Here is a 13,286-nt window from a genome sequence, read left to right on the forward strand (position 1 = left end):
GGATGATGTTTTGAAAACAACTAACTTGGTCTAGAGATAATATAAAGTAACGAAAATTGTTTAAATGGGGAAATGTTTTATCAATGACTTAATTTTCGAAAGCACTTTCATGTGACACCGCCAGATTCAGCCATAATGTCTAGGCTGGGTTTGGGGGTGTTTCAGCAATTTTAATTAAAGATGTCATAAGTGAGGTTGGGGCACAAAATGTTGTTAAGTGATAACTGACAATGCATTTGTAAAGCCGCGCGATCATTAGTAGAGACACAACATCCTCATATCTTTTAGACACCTTGTGTAGTGCATACTTTTAATCTTGCTCTTAAAAATATATGTGCTACAAAAAACACCGTAAAGAATGAGGTTACATATGATGTTCTGTTGATTACATATGATGTTCTGTTTTGGACAATTAATGTTGGCGATGATGCTATCTTTATAAGAAACTTCATAATGAATCACTCTATGGGGTTGAAAAATATTTAATTCTTTTGTGCTTTTGAAATTACTTGCCGTTACAGATATTCAATTTGCTTCTATTATTGTGATACTAAAAACACTCAAGCTCATTAAACAAGATTTCCAAAATATGGTTATTAGTGATGAATGGTCTATTTATAGAGAAGATGACGTTTCTAAAGCCTCTTTGGTGAAGGAAAGAATTTTGGATGACCATTGGTGGGATAAGGTTGATTATGTCCTTTCTTTTACGACACATATATATGATATGCTTTGAATTATGGAAACAGGTAGGCATACTCTTAAATTGGTTTATGAGATGTGGGATGAAATGTTTGAAAAAGTGAAGACAAGCATTTATAAGCATGAAGGGAAGAAAGGAGAAGAGAGATCCATCTTTTATGAAGTTGTATATAATATTCTTATTGATCAATGGACTAAGAGTAGTACACCACTTCATTGTATGGCTCATTCTTTAAATCCAAGGTAAACTTAGATAACAAATATTCCATTTATGCTTGTTTTTATTCTTTTATACTTGTCTTATTTATTATCAATTAAAAATTAAATTTATTTGTTTACATAGTATTATTGTAGTGAATGACTTAATGAGGTTCCAAATTGCCTTCCTCCACATAAAGATGTAGAAATCTCAGAGAAAAGGAATAAGTGCTTAAGAAGATAATTTCTTTTTACCAAAGAAAAGAAGATAGCTTTCGAAGAGTATGCAAAATTTTCGGGAGCACTAGATGTTTTGGTTCATTTGATTCACTACAAGATAGATGACTTTTGGATCTCAAGTCTTGATGGTTAGTTCATGAGGCTTCAATAACTTTGTTCCAAAACTTAACTTTGAAACTTCTTGGGCAACCTTCTTCATCATCTTATTGTGAGAGGAATTGGAGTACATATTCGTTTATCCAGTCCATGAGGAGAAATAAGATTAATTCTCAATGTGTCAAAGATTTAGTATTTGTGCATACTAATCTTCGATTACTTTCAAGAAATTCTCTTCATTATAAAGAAGGAGAGAACAAGATGTGGGATATTGGAGGTGATGAATTTAACTCATTTGAAGGAGTTGGAGTTCTTGAAGTTGCTAGCTTATCTCTAGATGAATTGAACATAAAGATGGTAATTTTTTCCAATGAAGAAGAAGATATGGAAAAAGCTAATGCTATGAATTGAACTAGAAAATTGCTCTTTTTTTGCTTCTTTTTGTACAAGCCTTCTTAGGTATATAGGTTGAACTTCAAATTTAGATTTGATATGAAATGTTTTGTGTAATGAACTTGGAAAGTAGATTATTATGTGTTTCCATATTTTATGTAATGAAAAGATAGCTTAATGGAAAATAATTTATTATATATTAATGAAAAATGTCAATATTTTCATTTACATCAAGTATTTTAACAGATTATATATAAATATTAAAATATTTTTTATTGACGTATCATGTAGTATCTGTGTCCTCATTTTTTAAAAATTATTGTGTCGCCGTGTCTATATTGTGTCATACCCGTATAACGTGTCTGTGTCCATGCTTCATAAATGGTGGTATAGTTTTGGATTTTGGTTAAAGGTGTAATGTAACTTTGATTTTGGAAGTATTATGAAAGATTATGGGATATGAATGTGGCATCCATCTTATGTCATCTATATTCACAACTTTTTCTACATTATTACGATAGCTTATATAGTACAATGTTAATATGAATGGTATAATGTTAGTAAGGTGTAGGTATATTGTTACTATTATAATGGTACATCATTTATAAGAGAATGGTATATTATTAGGTTGGCATACTAAATTTGTTGTAAAAAAATTGCATATTGTAAAGTGAATAAGACGGAGAAACTGTAGACAATAATGTTGTAACATCCCAAACCCGGCCTAGACGTTATATCCAAATCTGGCAATGTCACATGGAATGGATTTTGAAAATGGGGTTATCTTAGTAGAAACCAATTTCGGTTATTTAACACCTATTTTTTTTATATTTATTCCAAAACGTTTATTTAATTAGTCGAAATGTCTTAAGATGTACCTCTTTTTAGTGAAAGCTTATAAAATCGTTAAGTTTAGGAAAAATCGTTCGATATTTTTAGAAAGCCTTGGTTTTTGGTAAAATCCGAAATTTTGTCAAGTTTGGCAACATTAAAAGCATAATTCGCAGTCAAACCCAAATTGAAACGATAATCCGAAAAGTCCACATTTTACAAAAATATATAGAAAGGAATAAAAAATTTAAAGTAAAACCAAATAGGAAATAGTACGTAACAGGTGGTCACCGTCGAGTCCCCCGCTACACTGATCTGCCTACCTCTGTGGATTACTTGTACAGATCAAACAGAAAAGAGTGAGTTTATGTAAACTCAGTGTGTAACCCCACAGAATTAAGCATGCACACATATATAGTAAAATAGAATCGATCAAATACAAATTTGGGCCTAAGCCCATTACAGATACAGATACACAAATCAGAATTAGAATCCTACCCCCATCCTCTACACACCATCTCCGACCATCCCTACACACCATGTGGGGTTTAAAACACCCACCCATCCCTACACACCATATAGTACTGATGCGGCACATAACAGATATAATGTAGCCATGCTGCCAGATAATAGGCATAAATTGCCTTTCAGAACACTTCCTCCAATATAAATAATCCCAACCCCTATATCAGATATAGAAATATACAAGTACAAAAAAATAATCTAACATACTCATATGCTTATGATCATATACAGATAGTAGATAATAGTGCAAGTAGACATGCATCAGAATTCTAATCAGATTAGAATATCAAACAGACAGTTCATACAGTTTAGGGTTTAATTAGCCCTTACCGGCCCTACAGTAGTCCTGCAGTCATTTGGGATGACCCGTGCAACCCTAGGGAAAAATTTAGATAAATGGGCCCACACGCCCAGATTGGCATTACTCATGTGGATCACACGACCTGGCCCAGATACCACACACCCAATTTGGCCTAGCCCGAGTGGCTCACACGGCCGTTTCGTTGCACACGGCCTACCATACTGCTGTGTGGCATCGATAGTGGGGTTTTTTGGCTTTCGTTGACTCTCATTTTTCTGTGTTTCGGGTACACACCTTATTCTGTTTTGCAGCAAACACTATCCCTAGACCAACAAATCCTATATTTGCCAATATTTGATCATATTAATCACTTAAAACGTGCGATTGAACTGAAACACATCAAGAAAAGAAACTCTTAAAATGCCTAAAAATTCTTACCTTAGGACGAGCAACGATAATTTACACGATTAAAACGTCGATTGGAAAACCCCAACACCTTGAACCTCTCCTAAACATAAAACGAATCCATTACCCACTGATTCATAAGCCAAAATAAGAGACACATCTACCAAACTTATCGGCAACGCACAAAAGTACCGAAATAATAGAATACCGAGCTTTGGCAGCAAAAAGGAGCTAGAGAAGACAACGATAAGAAAGAACAAAACGAAAAAAGAAAAGAAAAGTGACAGAGAGCATAAAGGACTTCAGTTTTTTCCTAAGGGGAGAGATTTTTGGGAAAAGATGAGTTTCACTCAATTCCTACCACTTTCACAATCTTAACTACTCACTAATTAGAATTTTTATTCCACCAAAATGCTAACACAAAATCCGAGCAAAAATACCCATGCTCGCACAGGGATTCGAACACAAGACCTTCAGCAAACTAACACTCAACTTAACCACTAGACCAGCAAGCCCATTCTGATGTAGTTTATTAATTAAATATAAGCCCACTGAACAGAGATAAGGCTTAAGTCAGAAAAAATAATAAAATTTGCTAAAGGTAAGGCTTGAACTTAGGACCTCTCACACATACCCAAAACACTTAACCACAGAAGCAGAACATAGTTGTGTCAAATTTTACAGAAGCAGAAACAAAAACTTTAGGGCCTTACAATTTTACCCCCTAAAAGAAATTTAGACCTCGAAATTTACTTGATCAGAATAGATGAGGGTACTGCTGACGCATCGAGTCCTCAGGTTCCCATGTGGCCTCCTCAGTGCTATGATTCTGCCACAAAACCTTCATTAACGGAATGGATTTCCTCCTCAGAACCTTAACGTCTTGCTCCGGAATCTGAACCGATTTCTCCTCAAAGGTCAAATCTAGCCTAACCGCGATATCCTCAACCGAGACTCTGTAAGATGGATCAGATCGGTACCGCTTTAACATCTAGACGTGAAACACATTATAAATACAATCTAACTCTAGAGGTAGCTCCAACTGGTAAACAATTAGTCCTACTCGTTTCAGAATCTGATACGGCCCAACAAACCTAGGGCTTAGTTTGCCCTTACGACCGAACCTCAGAATCTTCTTCTAGGGAGAAACCTGAAGGAAAACAAATTCCTCCATAGAGTACTCAATCTCCTGTCTCTTCAGATGTGCATATGATTTTTTCCTATCAGAAGCTACTTTTAGACAATCCCGAAACAGTTGAACTTTATCCTCTGTCATAGAAACCAACTCAGGACCCAAAATTCGACGTTCGCCCAACTCAATCCAATACAATGGATTACGACACTTACGACCATACAGAGCCTCGTAAGGTGCCATCTAGATACTAGCTTGGAAACTTTTATTGTAAGCAAACTCAGCTAAACGCAGATAATCCTCCCAACTACATTAGAAATCAATCACGCAACTCCCAATTATATCCTCCAATATCTGAATCACCCTATTAGATTGACCATCAGTTTGAGGATGAAACGCAGTACTGAAGTCCAATCTCGACCCCAGAGCTTCATGTAACTACTTCCAGAACTGAGACATAAAACGAGGATCTCTATCAGAAATAATCAACACTAGAACCCCATGAAGTCTAACTATCTCAGAGATATACAGCTTCGCCAACTTCTAAAGAGAAATGTCCGTCCAAACCAGAATGAAGTGAGCAGACTTGGTTAATCGATCCATGATAACCCAAACAGAATCATTCTTAGTGGGTGTCAAGGGCAACCGACTAATGAAGTCCATCATTACACGCTCCAATTTCCATAAGGAAATCTTGACTGGCTGCAACAATCCCGAAGGCAATTGGTACTCAACCTTAACCTGCTGGCACGTCAAGCATCGAGCCACAAATTCTGTAACCTCACGCTTTAAACCTGGCCACCAGTATAACTCACAGAGGTTGCGATACATCTTATTACCTCCGGGATGCATAGTATAAGGGCTATTATATGCCTCCTTCAAAATAGACTGCCTTAGATTAGAATCGTTTGGCACACAAATTCAGCCTCATAAACACAAAACACCATCACTGTTCAACCCAAATTCTGAAGTAGTACCACTCTCAATTTGTTGAAACCGTAAACCCAAAGACTCATCCCTTAACTGCTTATCCCGAATCTGATCAATCCAAGTTGGCTTCTTGTAACTCAACCAATATACTCCCATCATCAAACAGACTAAAGCAAGCAAACATTGCTGTAACACCCCTAACCCATATCCGTCGTCAGAATAGGGTTACGAGGCATTACCGGATACTCATTCACATACATTTAAGCATTCATAATCAAAATCCATTCAACACATTCACATTGTCCCTTCTAAGGTCTTACAAGACCTTAAAACATGCTTAGAAGTGGCTCCGGACTAAACTGATAACATTTGTAAACATTCAAAAACTTAGAAAATTTTTCAACATTAAAGGGTCACACGCCCATTGAATAGGTTGTGTGCCTCAAACAGCTACTAGACACGCCCGTGTCACAGGCCATGTTGAAATAGGGCACAGATACTGACTTGTACCACACGACCAAAGACACGCCCATGTGCCATAGCCGTGGAAAAACTAGAGGGGGTTATTGACTTGTCCACACGGTCGGTCACATGCCCGTGTACTAGCTCGTATGCCACACACGACCAGTAGACATGCCCGTGTGTCTAGGCCGTGCAAACCTGTAGTGTAACAGCCTGATTTTGGTGCTAGTTAGAATATTGGTCTCAGGACCACAAATTCAAAGTCAGAAAAAAAATATTTTATTATTATTTTGGATTCATAGCATGATTATAAGGGTGTATGAAAATTTTGATGAAGTAATTTTAGCGTTTGAGGGTTTAATTTCGAAAAAAAACTAAATCACATAAAGTGCAAAAGTCCTATTTTAATAGCTAAAGGTGCCAAATAGCTAGAGAATCTAAATTGGGGGTCTTTAAAAGACAATTAGACCCTAAGATAGTGCATGGTCAGCCATAGGAGACAATTTGGTCAAAAAGTCCAAGTTTGGTGGGTTTGGTGGCTAATTTGACTAAAATAGAAATAAAATAAGAAAAAGATGATATCACATTCTCATCTTCTTCACTACCACAGGATTTTCTACCATTTTTAAGGGTTTTGACCTTCAAAAAATTTCAGCAACTTGTTCCTCTTGCAAGTAAGTGATTTACATACTTTTTGTTAATGATTTTTACATTTTTAGACCCCTTGAAGCATAAGCTTTCTATTAAGGGGACTATTTTGTAAAATGGTTGAGAGTTTAGGGTTTTGTTATGAAAGCATATGTGTAGTTTTTTGAAATGTTATGGAAGAATAAGAGTATGTGTAATAAACAACTTTTGTGAACGAATTTCTCATGAAAACCCTAAAAGGGACTATTTTGCGTAAGTTAAAAATTTGATGATAAATGTATGAGATAGTAGAAATTTTGGATTTTCTATAAGAGAAAAAGGGGTTTAGCTAGGTTTTTGGCATGAGGAAAGTCGATAAAAATCAATTTTCGGACATAGGGGTAAAATGGTCATTTTACAAAAGTTTAGGGGCAAAATGGTCATTTTGCCCAAGTATAGATTATTGAGTGCCTAGATTGATAAAGTGATTAAAATTGTGAATTTTTGTTATTATAGATCAAGAAGTTCAAACTCCGAACTTAGACCGGGGGAAGGCCAAGCAAATTGATTAAACCGACTAGACACCATATTTTGTAACCGAGGTAAGTTGTATACAAATAATACAACTACATTGTCATTATATGTGATAAGTTAATTTAGCATGAATTACTTGATTTTGGAAATGAGAATGCATGATGATAGTTTAGATAGTAGAATTCCCGTTTGAACCATAAGAAATATATCGAATATTCATGCCATGACATATGGATTATTGTGAGTTAGTGTAAGACATGTCTGGGACATGCATCAGCCTCATTACGAGAGCCAGTGTAAGAACATGTCTGGGACATGGCATCAGCATTGAGATGAGAGCTAGTGTAAGACATGTCTGGGACATGCATCAACCTCGAGACGTAAGCCAGAGTAAGACATGTCTAGGACATGCATCAACTATGAGTTGAGCTAGTGTAAGACCACACCCGGGACATGGCATCGACATCCTACCCCATGTTGAGGCTCATTGAATATCCGGTAGTATTCCGAATGGTTTAACGGTGAGAGTTATGGTTTAAAATCAAGAGAAAAGTATAACCTTGTTGTGAGATATACAGGTACCTATTCAGTCTGTGTGAGACGTGAGTTCAATATATATTATATAATGAGTATTGGATTGGGATGAGTAAGTTTTGTTTATGAATAAATGTAACACCCCTTACCCGAGACTGTCGCCGGAGTCGAGCACGAGGTGTTACCGGACTTAGCTTACTAATTCAGGGCATAAAAATTTACTTTTAAAATTAATTTAGTTTCATTCATTCAATATGTCCCTAAAAAGGGTCCTCGAGACCCTAAAACATGAAATTGAAATGGTTCGGGAACAAATAGGAATCAATAAAAATTTTCCGATCACTTAAACAAATCAAAACAATTTATTTCATCTTTCATAAATAAACTATCCATCTGCATCATAGTCACTAAATAAATCATAACTCGAGTTACGAAACTTGAAATTCAAATATATAAATTTTCTCTGAAACTAGACTCATATATCTTCTTACTAAATTTGTTTTAGAATTTTTGGTCAGGCCAATTAGTACAGTTTATTAGTTGAAGTTTCCCCTGTTTCAGTGTTTGGTTGCTCTGACCTCTGTTCACTACAAATTAATTTTCTCCCTGTACAGAATTTAAATAACCATTCCATTTATTTTTATTAAAATTAGACTCAATAAGGAATCTATACATATAAAGTTTAACTCCTAATTAGTTTTTTACAATTTTTAGGGAATTTCTAAAGTCATAATAGGGGATTTAGAAATCAGTCTGACCCTGTCTCACCAAAATATAAATATCTCATAAAATACAACTCTTTTATTTACTATGTTTCTTTCATATGAAAATATACTCAATAAGCTTTAATTCTATCTCATTAACTATATAAATCTATTTCTACTATTTTTAGTGATTTTTCAAATTCACATCATTACTGTTGTCCGATACTGTTTTAAAGCTAATTTCACCTTTTTCATGATTTCCATGGAATAACTAGCAAATTAGGCATACAAAACACCAAACATGTCCCTGATTAGCCATTCCAATAGCTAATCATTATCAAGCATTTACATACCATTGATTAGCCATATCATAAGATCATACACACAAAATGTCTATGATGCTATACATGCCATACTAAAAATGAAACGTCTAGCTACACCAAAATAATCCTTGTGATAGTGTGCTCGGACCTGCGACGTAATTTACAATCCCCAAGTTAGCTTGACAAAACTATAAAAAGAAGGAAAATAAAGGGGGTAAGCATTAAGCTTAATAAGTTTGCATGCAAATAAATAACAACATTCATAAGAATTATCTTGCTACTTGGCATGATACTACTTAATGCAACTTCATTAATTGTCATAGACATATTTTAAACTTTTTAACTTACTCACTTACTTAAATACTTACTTACTTAATCAAATTTATTAATACATTTTTACTTACCTTTTTCCTTATCAAGCATACATGAACATTATATACTTACCTTTACTCTTCTAGCATGAACTTGTCTTACCTTTTTAGTATAACTCGTCTTACCTTACCTTACCTTGATATTCTCTTTAAATTTTCCCGTTGAACCACTTGGAACACTAAGGATACACGGGTACCTTACCATTCCCATGACTTGTCATGGTCTTACGTGGTATCCTTTGGAAACTTACCATTTCCATGTCTCGACATGGTCTTACATGGTATCCTTGCCTTATGAACTCACCAATGCCATGCGTTGGCATGGTCTTACATGGGACCTTTGCCTTATAGTAACTTATCAATGCCATGTCTTAACATGGTCTTACATGATATCCTTGCCTTAGAAACCTTACCGATTGTCATGCCTTGGCATGGTCTTACATGGTATCCTTAAACCCTAGTGTCATGACAATTGTATCCTACACATTCCTAAGGTTCAACTGGGACTTTCTGAAATTACTTCTTCGTCAATTCATGCTTGACTCTTCTTTGAATAATTCCATAAAATAAATATACACATGCTGGAAATTAACAACATTAACATAAAATAATAGAATATTGTATTTATTTACCGCAAACTTACATCAAAACAAAATACGATCAACTATATCGATTTAGTCCACTATCTTTTTCTTTCCCCGGTCTAACTCTGGATTTCGTTCTTCTTGATCTATAATAACAAATTTAGCTTATTTAATACTCACATTTATTAAAACAATCCTTGACTCAAACTTTGGCAAAATTACACTTTTGGCTCTAAACTTTTACATATTTACACTTTTTCTCCAAGGCTCAAAAATTAAACTTCATCCTATTTTATTATGTTTTATGACATGCTGATCATTTTTCCCTTTTATGGCAACATCAAACTCTCACTCTAATATGTACTTATGAACATTAGGTATTTTTACCGATTATATCGTTTTACTTGTTTTCACGTAAATCTCTTACCAAAATTTGTTTAACACAATTTCAAGATTCATATTCTACCATAAAACATCAAAATAAACACATTTCACCTATGGGTATTTTTCCAAATGTAAACCCTAGGTTAAATTATTGCTAGAATAGGCTTAATCAAGCTACCGGGACTCTAAAAATGTAAAGAACATTAAAAACGGGGCTTGGAATCACATACTATGGAGCTTGGAAGCTTGAAACAAACCCTAGCTATGGAGAAACCTTAACATTCGGCCTAAGGAAGAAGATGAGCACATTTTTGCCATCTTTTTCCCTTTTTAATTCTTTTATTTGACACTTTACTAAAATGCCTTTCATTAAATTTTTTAGTTATTTCTACCTATGTATATCCATTTTTGTCCATGAAAATATAATGGTCTGATTACCATTTAAGGACCTCTACTTCAATTATGCACTTCAATTTAATCCCTTAGCATTTAGAACTCATATTTATCAACTTTTGCAATTAAGCCCTAATATGCAAATCGGACATGCAATCACTGAAATTTCTTATCGGTATTCTAACACATGCATCTAATCACTCAGTAAATCATAAAATTAATCCCAATAAACTTTTTTTTCTCAAATTCATGGTCTCGCAACCATTGTTCCGTTAAGGCCCTATTTCGGGATGTTACACTGTTTATATCAAGAGCATGTTGATGAATGGTATAGTTGTTGCTATGTGTTTGCATACTTCTTACTAAGATTTATGCTTACTCCCTTTCTTCTCCATTTTGTTATAGTGTCGCCTGAATAGCTCGAGGATCAACAGACATCGGAGGCCACGATCACACTATCATTCGAAGCACTCGGTATAGTTAGATTTCTTGTTTTTGTGTATGGCATGTATAGGGCTAGAATTTAATATTTTGTATTATGGATAAATAGCCAAACGTGTTGGCTTGGGATAAATACATTATTTTGTATAAGACCATGGATAATAGTCAATGCTCATTTTGATATTTATATAAAAGATATTATTTCCATGGATGAGTAAATTGCACAAATGAAATGTTGTCCATTGTGGCTATTTTGACTATGTGATGTACCCTTGTATTGGCATGGAGTGACTTTATGCAGTTATGTATGTAAGGGTGGCAAAGAGGCTTGGTAAATAGCCTCGTTTTGTCCACATGGGTAGGCACAATGGCATGTGTCTAGGCTGTGTGTGACACACGATCCGCCATATGGCGGTGAGCCGGCCGTGTGTCATCTGGACGTAAAAATTTCAAGTCAGTATGCATGATAGTAAACACAAGGGCAGAGCCACGGCTGTGTGTCTCAGCCGTATGAAGGGCACGGCCTAGCCTATGGGTGTGTGCCTTGGCCGTGTGACCCTTTAGAATTGCTGACGTCAGAAATAGAATGTCCAGGTTTTTTCACACGGGCTAGGACACGGGCCAAGGACATGGGTGTGTTCTAGGCCATGTTAAAACCCTTTTAGTTATGAATTTAGAATTTATTCCACATGTGTGAGGGACACGGGCGTGCCCCTGTATTGTTTAGGCCGTGTGAGTCACATGGTCCAACAGCACGACCATGTCGATTTGGTCACTCGAGCGTGTGCCCCTGTGGCTAGTAACATTTTCAGGGTTCGTGGTAAGACCCAAATCATTCCTGAATGGTTTTAAATGAACGTTTAGAGCCTAGTAGGCCTTTATTATGGAGTTTACAATTTAGAGTGGAAAGGTTCTAAATTTGACCAAAATTTAATGACTAAGAAATATGTGAATGGCTGTGACTGAGTTAGGTAACACATCGTATTCTGTCCCGGCATAGGATACGGGTGTGGGGTCTTACATTTAGTACTATCAGAGCTATGGTTTAGTCGGTTCTAGGACTAACCTAGCATGAGTACGAGTCTAGCTAATACATGCCATAACTGTATATTGATAGTGTGATGACTCCTGACGATTATAAATTCTATTTTCATATAGTAAATGAATCCAGATAGAGCTACGACAGATGACGTGGAAAGTAACGCGCCGGCTCCTACTAAAGGGACTGCGTCAGTTGAGAGTAAGCCTGTGACTATAGGCTAAGGCGGAGGGGCTAGAGAAGCCTACCTACGAATAATGGATGCTAGGTATACAAATTTTGTTCATGCGAATCTAAGCACTCCATCTCCCCCACCTCCTCCGATTCCTTAGTATGCTTTTGTAGCTCTGCAAGGAGCAAATGTGTTTAGGAGGGAGAAGCCTCCAGTAGAGAAGATATGGAAGCATAGGGCAGAAGAATTCAGGGCTAACATAGATGACGACTCGAAGAGAGCAGAGTTTTGGTTGGAGAATACCATTAGGGTATTTGACGAACTATCGTGCACACGAAAAGAGTGCGTGAAGTGTATGGTGTCACTTTTATGAGACTCGGCCTACAAATGGTAGAATACTCTCGTGTTAGTTGTATCGAGAGAGAGAGTAACTTGGGAATTCTTCCAGGAAGAGTTCCGAAAAAAGTAAATTAGCCAGAGTTTTATAGACTAGAAAAGGAAGAAATTTATAGAGTTGAAGCAAGGTAGTAAGACAGTAGCGGAATATGAACGTGAGTTTGTGAAACTCAGGAATTATGCACGGGAGTGGTATCCACAGAAGCCACCATGTGTTAGAGGTTTGAGGATGGTCTAAATGAGGATATCCGAGTATTTTTTGGCATCCTAGAGTTAAGGGAATTTGTGGTACTTGTTGAGAGGGCATGCAAAGCAGAAGAGTTGGTTAAAGATAGGAGAAAAACAGCTATTGAGTCGCGTGACTCAAGAAAAAGATAGATGGGGAAATTGCATCAGTCCTTATCTAAGAAATCTAAAGAACTCACTACCTAATTGAATGCTTCGGTGTGGTTCTCGAATAGGATCAAGAACTAGCAGAACACAACTTCTTGAGTCCAGACCACTTCTATCTCAAGTGTCAGCAGTGCTCAGCCAAATAGGCCAGAATTTCTGTAATGTGGTAGTCGCCA

At 36.1% G+C, this 13,286-nt stretch overlaps 1 protein-coding gene across 1 annotated transcript; it reads right to left on the minus strand.

Annotated features, from left to right (window-relative positions):
- Window positions 1–4,227: 4,227 nt before the first annotated feature.
- LOC128296641 (uncharacterized) lies at window positions 4,228–5,909 on the minus strand. Its single transcript, XM_053032078.1, has 7 exons — window positions 5,768–5,909; window positions 5,433–5,617; window positions 5,266–5,366; window positions 5,075–5,130; window positions 4,842–4,960; window positions 4,533–4,682; window positions 4,228–4,242 (listed from the first exon to the last, which is right to left on the minus strand). The coding sequence occupies exons 1-7, from the start codon at window positions 5,907–5,909 to the stop codon at window positions 4,228–4,230; spliced, it is 768 nt and encodes a 255-aa protein (XP_052888038.1).
- Between the last annotated feature and the right edge of the window lie 7,377 nt (window positions 5,910–13,286).

This window comes from Gossypium arboreum, chromosome 8 (assembly GCF_025698485.1).
Source record: "Gossypium arboreum isolate Shixiya-1 chromosome 8, ASM2569848v2, whole genome shotgun sequence".
In the NCBI taxonomy this organism is placed as follows: domain Eukaryota; kingdom Viridiplantae; phylum Streptophyta; class Magnoliopsida; order Malvales; family Malvaceae; genus Gossypium; species Gossypium arboreum.